Below are 12,061 nucleotides of genomic sequence, written 5' to 3' on the forward strand. Positions count from 1 at the left end.
AAAGGTTTTCTTTCAAACACTCCAACTGGCAAAACATGATTCACTGGTCAGAACAGCTTTGGCTCAGCAGGGATTAAACAAGCCGCTGTGAATATGAGACATATAAGATAAATTATTTTCCTCTGTGTGCAAGCTACTGAAAAAGCAAACTTATAAAGAGAAAAGTCAACTGTACCTGCAAGACCCGCACTGATAGTACTGTCAGATTAGCTGGGTAATTGCATCAGGATTGGTGTCATAAGGTCAATATGCCAGTGGGATTTTCTTATATAAATTGCAATCAAACCTCAATTAAAACAAAACTATTTAAGTATACTTTTAATTTACTAGTTTAAAACTGATGATGTTTTAGATAATTGTTCATGTTCTGATTAAAATATTAGTCATACACAGCATCTGAGCATCACACACCAAAAATGCTATTTAATTTGTAATATTCAAAGCAAACTCACCCATCCATCCATGTCTCCGTGATTTATTTTGCTGAGAAATTCACTTTGCATTCCACCTAGCATTTCTAGCCACATCCATCTTGAGTAAGGACAGATGATTCATGTAAAATTTACTTTCTGGTATCCACCTGCCCTTAGCTCAAGCATGCTGGCAGGAGGGTGTGCTTAGCTAAGAAAACACCTCCTCCCCTCCTGAAGACTCCTGGGATGTGTGACATCATTTGTCTAGGCCTGGAAACCAGGAAGCCACTGAAGAAGTGTAAAAAAAAAAAAAAGTTTAAAGCAAGTAAATATTATATACTTTCCTATCTGTTTACTAATGCTAGCATCATAAAGATTAAAAAATAGTCAATGTTGATTGAGAGAGTGAAGTTCCGCTTTAAAGGAGAAGTACAGCCAAAGCTCATTTGGCTGTACGTCTCCTGTGGATCACAGAAGTGCAGTTCGTTCTGTACTCCTGTGACCCGTTTTCAGCAGACAGGGGGCTGAAGCCCGCTGTCGGCTGACATCACAGAGCTGGTCCAGGCTCGGGAAAGATTGTGACCATATGGTGGGGATCCACCCACATGCCTGGACTGCCAATAGCATGCTATGAAGCATCAACCGTCAACAAGCACAATATTAGCGCACTATTTACCAAACTAAAAAGCACACCCTCCTGCCTGAATTCCTGAACCAAGGGCAGATGGATTCCAGGAAGCAAATGTCATCTGCCCTTACTCAAGATGGCCGCAGCAAGAAATGCTAGGAGGAGTGTTTTTATTAAAGTTATTTTGCTTTGAATTAAAAAATTGCTTGCATAGTATTAATCTATAATAAAGATAATGCTCCTCTCTTGCCTATTAGTGTTTGATCTAAATATTTCTAGTTTGTCACTGCAATGTTTGGATGTAATATTTTGGGCATATTCCTGATACATTCAACACGCCAGCCTGCTCATAGAAACAGATAGCTGTGTCTAACAGAAGCTGTTATTGGTCCTCTACCCCTGTCCCGAGTTAAAACAACAATTCTATTCAGCTGAGCTCTGCTGATTTGGCTCTCTCGTTTGACTAGATAACAATCTGTTCTAGCTGACAACAAGAAGTCGCCATTGAGATCCCTTCATCACTCAGCAACTGTGAGCAGCAAAATGCATTATGATGCTACTATTCTGTTCTCAGTACTAACAAGGTCTTGGATTTGTTATATTAATGAGTGTGGATTATAAGTAAACGTCACAAAAACCTTCTTGGTTTTTTTTTTTTTGTGTATTGCACATTTTGAAACAAAAAGCTAAAAATGTGCCCGAAATACACAGACACAGACAGAAAGAACCAGGTAAGTCAACTTATAACTATTATTTTGTAATAATGATTACTACACATTCTGTAAATACTAACATAGAAATGTTTTAGATAATACTAAATTATAAATATTAGAGTAAAACTTAAACTTTTATTATGGTATTTTATGATGTATTATTATGGCAGGTCTGGGTAAAATACAGTAAAATGCAGTGATTAGATCAATTAAAACCAGATTCTAACAGCATTTATAGAAGCTAGGAACTACCTAGCAGCAGGGACGTGCAGTCAGGGGAGGCAGGTGAGGCAGAGCCATGAACATAGAAAAAAATAACAAAAAAAAAACGATTGAGCTTCAAGGGTTGTAGCTTGGCAACCTGGTTCCGGAGATAAGGGGCTCCTGGCGCAGCCTGTCAGAAGCTACATACAGAGCGGCCAATTTAACTGCAAGCTGGCACACTCTGTTTGCAGCAGTCTGAGAGGATGAGCTCACAGTGCCTCTCCTCACTTCTTGTCAGAGGCACTGAGCTCAATGGACAGCTTGGAGTCTTGGACCAATGGTAAAGTACCATTGGCCCAAGCTGTCCAATAAAAATGCCGCACTGGAGGCACGCCTCTCATGCCCTGGATCAGCGTCGGCCCTCCAAGTGCAGCACGGACATCTTCCACCGGCACTACTTCCAGGTTTGCGGCTCTGGCGCTGTGACGATGATGTCACTCCGGTGCATGGGCGCGGGAGCCGTCGGTCACGGCACAACTCCTGAAGAAACACCACCAGCGGACCATTTCTTCAGTGCGATGACGTCAGCAGCAGCGCATATATTAAATATTTCCTAAACTGTGCAAGTTTAGGAGATATTCAAGGAACCTACAGGTAAGCCTATTTATAGGCTTACCTGTAGGTAAAAGTGGTGTAACAGGGTTTACAACCACTTAAAGAGGGAGAATGAGAATTTGCTGCTGTTGAAAAGGTACTGTTTTAATCAAGCTAAATCATAGATTTATGTGCTATATGTTATGACCTAATAATGTAATTATTATCTATTTACTGTGAAATTACTGGTTGGACATTATTACTTCAAACTTCAGTAATTACTTCGGCATGGTGCCAAACTTCAGTACTTAAAAATCTCCATAGGCGACACTTTACATTTTTTTACAGGTTACATGTTTAGAGTTACAGAGAAAGTCTTGTGCTAGAATTATTGCTCTCACTCTAATGATCGTGGTGTATGTAACCTGTGTGTATCTGGCTCTGATAGTAGCCAGTACCTACCCAGCCACTGATCTCACCTCACATCCCTGCCTAGCAGGTACATAAAGTCTATCTTTGTGACCAGAGACAGGAGTAGATACTAAGGTTGCAAGATGCTTTGGGATTCACTCCACTGGCAACAGTAGACATGGGTTTTAAGAGCAAACAATTTTTGTTTTTAATAGTGTGAGGAAAGGATAACAGCCTAATGCTCCGTACACACGGTCGGACTTTGTTCGGACATTCCGACAACAAAATCCTAGGATTTTTTACGAGGAATGTTGGCTCAAACTTGTCTTGCATACACACGGTCACACAAAGTTGTCGGAAAATCCGATCGTTCTAAACGCGGTGACGTAAAACACGTATATGTCGGGACTATAAACGGGGCAGTGGCCAATAGCTTTCATCTCTTTATTTATTCTGAGCATGCGTGGGACTTTGTCCGTCGGATTTGTGTACACACGATCGGAATTTCCGACAATGGATTTTGTTGTTGGAAAATTTTATATCCTGCTCTCAAACTTTGTGTGTCGGAAAATCCGATGGAAAATGTGTGATGGAGCCTACACACGGTCGGAATTTCCGACAACAAGGTCCTATCATACATTTTCCGTCGGAAAATCCGACCGTGTGTACGGGGCATTATTGTCTATAACCCTACTGGTAAGACCCCTCCCGCCCTATGTGTCTTAGTGACACCTCTGTGACACCAGCAAAAAACAGGAACTGTGCTCACTTCGACTGTAAGGTCAATGTACCAATAAAGACCTAATCAAAGCTCTAATTTTTCCTTTGGGATTCACTTGTTAAAATAGTTAAAATAAGTATTATCAATATTACAGACGACAAGGCATTATAATTGTTCCTACCTAAAATGCCTAGGTTAGGCTTAACCGCTTGCGGACTAGCCGCCGCAGTTATACTGCGGCTGGTTGGCTCTGCTGCGCGAAATCACGTAGCTGTACGTGATCTCGCGAGGTCTGGATAGCAGGCGCGCCGTGCTCGCCGCGAGCTCCGTGAGTCCGACTGCGGGTCCCGCGGATTCGATGTCCGCGCGGATACCCGCGGGGATACCCGCAATTGTCTCACGGAGAGGAAGAATGGGGAAATGCTGATGTAAACAAGCATCTACCCATTCTGCCTAGTGACAGGACACTGATCACAGCTCCCTGTAATCGGGAGTGGTGATCAGTGTCAAGTCACACATAGCCCATCCCCCTCCACGGTTAGAATCACTTCCTAGGACACACTTAACCCCTACAGCGGCCCCTCCTGGTTAACCCCTTCACTGCCAGTCACATTTACACAGTAATCAGTGCATTTTTAATTGCACTGATCGCTGTATAAATGTGAATGGTCCCAAAATAGCGCCAAAAGTGTCCAATTTGTCCGCATAATGTCGCAGTCACGATAAAAATCACTGATCGCTGCCGTTACTAGTAAAAAAAAAAATATTAATTAAAATGCCATAAAACTATCTCCTATTTTGTGGAATGCTAATTTTTGCGCAAACCAATCAATAAACGCTTATTGCGTTTTTTTTACCAGAAATATGTAGCATACGTATCGGCCTAAACTGAGGAAAAAAATTTTTTTTATATATTTTTGGGCATATTTATTATAACGAAAAGTAAAAAATATTGTTTTTTTTTCAAAATTGTCGCTCTTTTTTTGTTTACAGCGCAAAAAATAAAAACCGCAGAGGTGATAAAATACCACCAAAAGAAAGCTCTATTTGTGGGGAAAAAAGGACGGCAATTTTGTTAGGGAGCCACGTCGCACGATCGTGCAATTGTCAGTTAAAGCGACGCAGTGCCAAATCGCAAAAAGTGCTCTGGTCAGGAAGGGGGTAAATCATTCTGGGGCTGAAGTGGTCAAAAGAGAAGTTTGGCCAAAGTACAAAACTAAATGCACTCCTGTGAACCACATGAGAAGTAGGGTCAAAGGGGCTCTGGCCCTACTTCTCCTTTAACCCCTGATAAACAGCAATCTCTCCCAAAGGGTTGTGACACCCACATAGCATTTAGTTCTTCACTCTTGTGACCCAGACTCAGCAGACAGCGGGCCGAAGAGCCACTCCAGACTCTGGAGAGATCCTGACAATAATGACAGGATCCTCGTTGTTCCTAGATGCAGGCAGCTGGCTCAGCCTCTTAGCGCACTGCTGAAAGAATAAGCCAGCTGCTCCCTCCCACTTCCCTGCCCGATGCTCCAGTGAGCACTGGAGGGGCAGAGCAGACAGTCACCACTCTGCTCAAAGCAGACTTAAGAACTGAGCCATCAGCAAGCATGTGATCACTCAGTTCTCAGGCTTAGAGGTAGAAGGGTTGAACAACATCACTGATAGCATGGGCCATGACATGCCCTCTTTATGGAGAGATCTGTGGTCTATTAGACCCCAGACCTCTCCACTGCATTCCAGAGCAACTGATGAAACTGGGATTGCTTTGATTAGCTGCTTTATAATCTAGTAACAGCTTGTAAATAAACAAACTGAAACCGGAAGTGGCAAAATTCTTGTCCTTTCTGGTTTCTGATGTCATCGAGAAAGAGAGACAAAAGAAGTTCCTCTCACTCTTTGTAGTGCATCCAATGCATTTAGACAGGGATGTATCTAAAATAGTGGCCACTGTGCTGTCTATGTAGCATTTTCTTATAAGTCATATGTATCGCTGGTTTCTCTTCACAGAGTACGTCAGAACAGCATAGTGTTAATATTCCTAAAGCTACCATCAACATTAGAGGAGATCTCTTTGAAATTGTTAATTCCCTTGAAGCAGGTAAGATATAAATTGACATCGTATTTGTTATGCATATTATATTGTAAATTGACATAAAATTACATTTACTTTCACAAGCTGCTTTAAACTCTTAGAAGGGCAGCGGAGAGTTTCCTAAGCATATTTCAAAGAAGCCAGTCCTTTTCATTAGTCTGTTTAAATGGAGAAGGTTATAGGGTAAAGATTAGTAATGTTCAAATATAAATGCAGATTTTCAATGATAAAGTTCACAGCGATGAATAAATTCAGTGACAGGAAATGAAAAGTGCCGTCTTCCACCAGTTTTAGGCAAACATCCTACTCACCAGATTGATCAGAGACCCATGACAGGTGTTGATTAAGCAGAAAGGTAAATCAAGATGTATCCACCAATGCAGACGCCTTTCACCAACGATGTAACCAGACGGGATTCATAAGTGAAGGAAAAAAGAAGAACTTCTCATAGCGTAACTTGTAGCCATTTATTCATAAAAAATATAATTTCAGTAAAAAAGGACATAAAAAGGAGCCAAACTGCGTTCCTCCTGCACTCCAACACAATGGTAGAAGTGACGTATCACGTATTGCGTAAACCGACGCGTTTTGTCAGCACGTCTGACGTCATCAGGGGTCATGTCCTGGTGGAAAGACAGCCCTTTTCATTTTCTGTCACTGAATTTATTCATCACTGTGCACTTGATTGAAGAATTGTTGGTGGTGCTTTATGGACTTTATCATTGAAAATCTGCATTTATATTTGAACACTATTTGATTGCATTATTTTATTGTATACATACATTTTAGCGCGGTATGAAATTAACTATTAATTTTCACTTCAATATTTTTGACCTTTGGTTGTACTACGAGCTGCTCTGGATTGATTCATTATATTGGTTATATTTATCATTGTTGTATCCAGGGTGCGCGTCTTTAAGGTTTCTCCTTTAATTTCACATAAAGATTAGTAATGACAAGTGAAGAACATGTGTGATAATAAACCACACTGGAAGTACGTAGCAATATGCCTGAAGTTGCTGCAGTTTCTATACTTTGTTCTGCATTTTATATGATAGATAAAGCTAGGGGACATTTTGACCACAATACTTTACTCCTTGCCATCTATTTTTAAAAGGGAAAGAAGTGGCAAGCAGTTCATTGATTTATAATAGATACAACAAAGTTAAAGAGGAACTGCAGTCTGCTCTCATAATTTGTAATAAAAACATATTTGCCATTCTGAAGCTTCCCTCCAACCACTTTGCATATTATTTTATCAATACTGTGATTCTGTACTTGCCAAATGTGCTGCAGAAATCTCCTTCCACTAAGTCTTTCTGCAGCCATTTTAACTGTGGGCAGTTGAAGCTGCTGCCTGTTCACTTCCTGGATTTACACAGATACACAGAGGCACACCTCCAGCTCTGCAGCTTTCATTGGCCCTCTTATGACTCATCCCCCCTCCCTTCCTGGCAAACTCTCTCGAGAGTGAGAGAGAGAGCTGTGCATGATGTCATAAGCCTAGTCTTTATACCAGATAAGAAACAAGAAGTGGGCTGTATAAGATATTTACTGACAGAAAAAAAAGTTTTACTATCCAAAGTTAAAACAACAAGGGCAGAGGATTTAATAGATGGAAGATTGAAAAAATTACTGAAGGTCCACTTTAATTCAAATATGCTATAAAAAATTCACAAGCTCCCAGCCACACCCAGCACTCCGAGGGGCACTACAGTAGGTAAATCGCTAATAAAAATATCTCACTCAGGTTTGATTTTCCTGGCCAATCACTGTTATAGTTACATAGTTAGTCAGGTTGAAAAAAGACACAAGTCCATCCAGTTCAACCTTATATTCCTGAGATGACTGTTTCGTGGACATCTCTGTGGTATAAATATGCAAAATTTAACATGACAACCAAAAAACTTTGTCTAAAGCCGACCATACATGGATCAAATCTCGGCAGGTTCAGCAGAGACTGTCCGAGGTTCAATTCATCTATGAGCTGGCTGGTTGTACTAAAGTCGATCCATCGATCAATTTCAGTGCAACCAACCTGTCAATTTTTTTTGCATATGAACACCACCGACGGCTATAGCTGCCAGCAGTGATCATTGTGTTCTGCCGGTGGGGAAAGCCCCTGCTGGCAAAACACAATAGCACTGCATGAGGGATTCCCACATTAACACTGACTGCGAAGATGGGGGAATCAAGCAATTTTCTTTCCTTCCACCTTTAAAGTACTCATGGAGAGGTCTAGTTCCGATCCCGCCTGGAGAAATTCCAGTATGTGGCAGACCCTTGGCGAATCTGGCAAAAAGTAATGTTTTGCTTGCAAATTCCACAAACATGTTCCCAATTTGCGTATAGGTACTGTTGGTACTGTCTTTTCTGGCTCTCATTAGGCTATCTGTGACCCTGGTTGAGCATCCCAGACCAATTTAGCCTTTACCTCTCAAGACCCAGGCCATCAATCTCAGACTTTCTCGGGCTGGGTGTCGAATTGGCCCCTGCTTCAGCAGATCCAGAGTTACTGGTAGAGGGTGTGGTTCTCTAAAACTCAGCGAGAGGAGCATTGGATACCAAGGTCTCTTTGGCCAGTCTGGCACTACCGCCAGAATGGACACCCTCTCCTGCCGCAATCTCCGCAGAATGTGGAGGATCACCGGAATCGGAGGGAAGGCGTATGCTGCCCTGAAGTTCCATTCCACTGTGGGTGGTTGGATTTGGCAAAAAACCGTGGTAGTTTGGTATGCGCTGAAGAGGCAAATAGGTCCACCTCAGCAAGGAAAGCCCATGCCACCAACTCCGAAAGACTTGTGGTAACAGAGCCCACTCATTGTTGTCCAAGTCCGCTCTGAACAGGTAGTCTGCTTGAGTTTTCAGATGAGCGGGCACATACATTGCTGTTAGCAGCTGTAAGTTGGATTGAGCCCAATCCATAATTGAAGTCACTTCTCTCAGGATAGCAATGTTGCGAGTGCCTCTATGCTTGCAGATGTAAGCCACTGCCGTTACGTTGTCTAGCTTCAAAAGGATGGCCGCCCCTTGAATCTGAATTTTGAAAGCCAGGAGAGCCTGGAAGGCTGCCCTCAATTCCAGTTTGTTGGAAATCACATTGGCAGCATGAAACGTCCATTGGCCTTGGGCCCAGTGATCTTTGTATAGAGTTCGCCAGCCTGTTCCGCTGGCATCTGACTGGACTATCTGCCACTTCGTTGTGAGCAAGGAGTGGCACTGAAGAAGATTCCGCTGCTTCGACCACCAGTCCAAACTGACCCTCATCTGGGCTGGGATCTGGATGGATCTAGATCAGTGGAGATCCCTGGATCTCCATTGATCTAGGAGACCAACTTGGAAGAGGCGCGAGTTCCATTGTGCCCATTTTACCATCAGGACGGTTGAGAAGTCCCATGCAGTCTATTGTTGGCAGGTACAACTCGTTTTGGGCTTCCAACATCATTTTGTCTTTGGGTAATGCCACTGACGCTATTCGAATATCTATTTTTGCACCTAGGTACACCAGAAGAGATTGAGTAGGCGCAAGGTGACTCTTCTCTTGATTGATCAGCCAACCAAGGTTCTCCAACGTCAACAAGGTTGTCTTCTGGTGTGCCAGGAGCGTATCCTTGTCCTGGCTTAGAAGCAGAATATCATCCAAATAGTGATGTATTTGGATTCCCTGCAACCGCAGGTGTCCACCAGAGCCACCAGGATCCTTGTGAACACTCTGGGAGATGTGGTCAGCCCAAAGGACAGGCATACAAACTGATAGTGGAGTTGTCCCACTGTGAGCCGAAGAAACCTCCTCTGATAGAACGGGGCCACGTGCATGTGAAAGTACGTGTCCTTGAGGTCCACTGACAGTTGCCAATATCCCGGTTGAATGACCTTCAGGATTGTTTGGAGCGACTCCATCCTGAATCGATGCTTCTTGATGAACCTGTTGAAGCCCCTGAGGTCTATTACTGGCCTCCACGCCCCTGACTTTTTCTGCACCAAGAACAGAGGCGAGAAGGGTCCGGAAAAACGTTCCTGCTGGGGAACTGTGATTATCGCTTCCTGTTCCAGGAGGGTTTCTATGTATTTCCAGAAGACATCACATTTTTCCTTTTCTGAAGGCATCTTTGTTGAGACAAAGGTTCTGCGAAGCCGCTTAAGGAATTTCCAGTTGTGACCATACCAGATGGTAGAGATCACCCACGGCTCCTTTATCTTTTGTGCCCACACTTGATGGAACCTGAATAACCTGGCTCCTACCTGACAAGTGTGAGCCGGTGGATAGTCAAAAGACTTCTGGGGTTCTTCCCCCTGGAAAGAAGTTGGTCTCTTTACCTTAAGGTTTGCCACAGAGTTCAGCCATTGCCGACGAAACTCCCTTGCTGGTCTGTAAGACCTAGCGTCTCTGCCTCTGGGTCTTGACGTATTTCTGAAAGTTGGTTTTCTCTTGTGAATCAACCTCTGGTCCTGGGGGATAAACCCTGATTTTCCACCAGTTGCCTTTGCAATAGCTGTGTCTAATTTGTTTCCAAACAAGGAATGTCCCTCAAAAGATATCTTACACCATCCCTGCTTGGAAGCTGGGCCCTCCACCCAGGGCCTTAGCCACAGGGCTCTTCTGGCAGTTACTGCATTTAGCATAACTTTCGCCAAAATTTTAATCAAGTTAATAGATGCCTCAGCCATAAAGGAAGCTGTTAGCTTCAGATTGGCTAACGAGGCCAGGACCTCAGCTTTTGCCCAGGTCATTCTCCATCACCCCTTCCGATTTCTGAATCCAGGCCTCCATGGCCTTAGAAATAGCGGTCAATGCCATTGCCTCACCAGCAAGTGTGTAGATCTTTTTAAGATCTACATCCACTCTCCTATCCAATACATCCTTGAAGGATACCGCGTCATCCGGAGGAGGGTTAGATTTCTGGCGAGGCGCACAAGCGCCGCGTCTACTACTGGAGGCTCTTCCAGAACCTTCACCTTCTCCGCTTTAAAAGGATACAGCTTTGCGAACCGATTCTTGAATGCAATACTTTTATCTGATTGCTTCCATTCAGCATTGATTACCTCCTGAATCTCTTCCATGAAGCGAAAATTCAATACTTCCGTCCTCATGTTTGTGAAGTACATCCTTTGCTTTTTCTGCGGTTCCTCCGCCGCATCTTCCCACAGCAGGGCTTGCCTAATCTCCTTTACAAAGGTTGGACTAAGGCGAAGTCAAATCCATCATATAGGGCATCTTCTTCCTCAGCAGAAGATGCATCTGAAGCCAAAGGATCTTTTGCTTCTGGATTCACCTGAGTGGCCAGGGGTATTTGAGGTGATAGGGAGTGAGACATTTAGAAGGAACTGGAGCGGCTGAAGCCTGTGTCTGCGTTGCAAACGACTTCAGCGTTTCCTCAAACACCTGTTTCATTAATGATACCAACTCTGTCTTATCAGGTTCTTGGCTTTTCGTCGCTTCTTTGAATCAATCCTCACAAGCCATCTTACCCAACTTAGCTTTCTTAGGGCAAGCCCAGAAACCTCCTGGCCTGGGCTGTTCATGATGCGAAGCCCTGCGGTGTCACGACGGAGAGAGCTGACACCTTGAGGAGGAGCAGGAACAAGAAGCATCTCTCCTTCTGTGGGAGCGATGATCTTCACGTGAGGATGAATGTCTCCCATTCCTTCTTTAGCTTCTATCCTCTGATCGCAGAGAAGAGCCATGACCGAGACCTGAGGAGCTGGAGTAGCACAAATAGGCATGAGGAAACAGTCTGCAAATATCAGAGATTTGGAAAGAATATATTCATTGGCATCTCCCCTAGCTTCTTTGCGAGCTCTGATCTCTCTGCGCATGCCCAGAGCGGACGCCCAGCGTGCATTCCACGCTAGCCCATATCTCTACGCAGGGAAGTCAGAGGAAAAGGCAGAGAGCGACTGCAGCTCGCCCCTAGCAGGCACAGCGATACTGTCTCTGTACTGCTGCCCCAGGGGGGAGAGACACCGCATGCAGCCCAGCACCCCACAAGCTGTCTGTTTAAAACAGCATGAAGCCGCCCCAAGGATCAGCAGCGGGGCTCCCTGACAGGATTGCTATTAGCAAATTAAGAAGCAGGGACCACATCCAGCAGCAGACAAAATCCATACGGACAGCCAGCATTTATATACCGGCTAGGAGGGGAGACAGCACTAGTCCTGACCTAGGAGGAAGAAAGAGGCTGAGGTGAGATAAAACATTTTCAGTTAAGTCCTGATGGAGCCTTCAGGAAAGAAAGCTTATAATACAGAAAAGGAGATTAGTTCAATCTCTAAAGATAATTATATTTCATA

General features: G+C 43.8%; 1 protein-coding gene across 1 annotated transcript in view; it reads left to right on the forward strand.

Annotated features, from left to right (window-relative positions):
• Positions 1-1,339: 1,339 nt before the first annotated feature.
• Positions 1,340-12,061, forward strand: part of TMPRSS5 (transmembrane serine protease 5) — a 112,517-nt gene continuing 101,795 nt past the window's right edge. Inside the window, exons 1-2 of the mRNA XM_073603097.1 lie at positions 1,340-1,772; positions 5,686-5,776. Of these exons, the coding sequence (XP_073459198.1) occupies positions 1,734-1,772; positions 5,686-5,776 (130 nt within the window). The 5' untranslated portion in view covers positions 1,340-1,733. The remainder of the gene's footprint in view (positions 1,773-5,685; positions 5,777-12,061) is intronic.

The sequence above is a fragment of the Aquarana catesbeiana genome, linkage group LG10, assembly GCF_042186555.1.
Source record: "Aquarana catesbeiana isolate 2022-GZ linkage group LG10, ASM4218655v1, whole genome shotgun sequence".
Taxonomy (NCBI): Eukaryota; Metazoa; Chordata; class Amphibia; order Anura; family Ranidae; genus Aquarana; species Aquarana catesbeiana.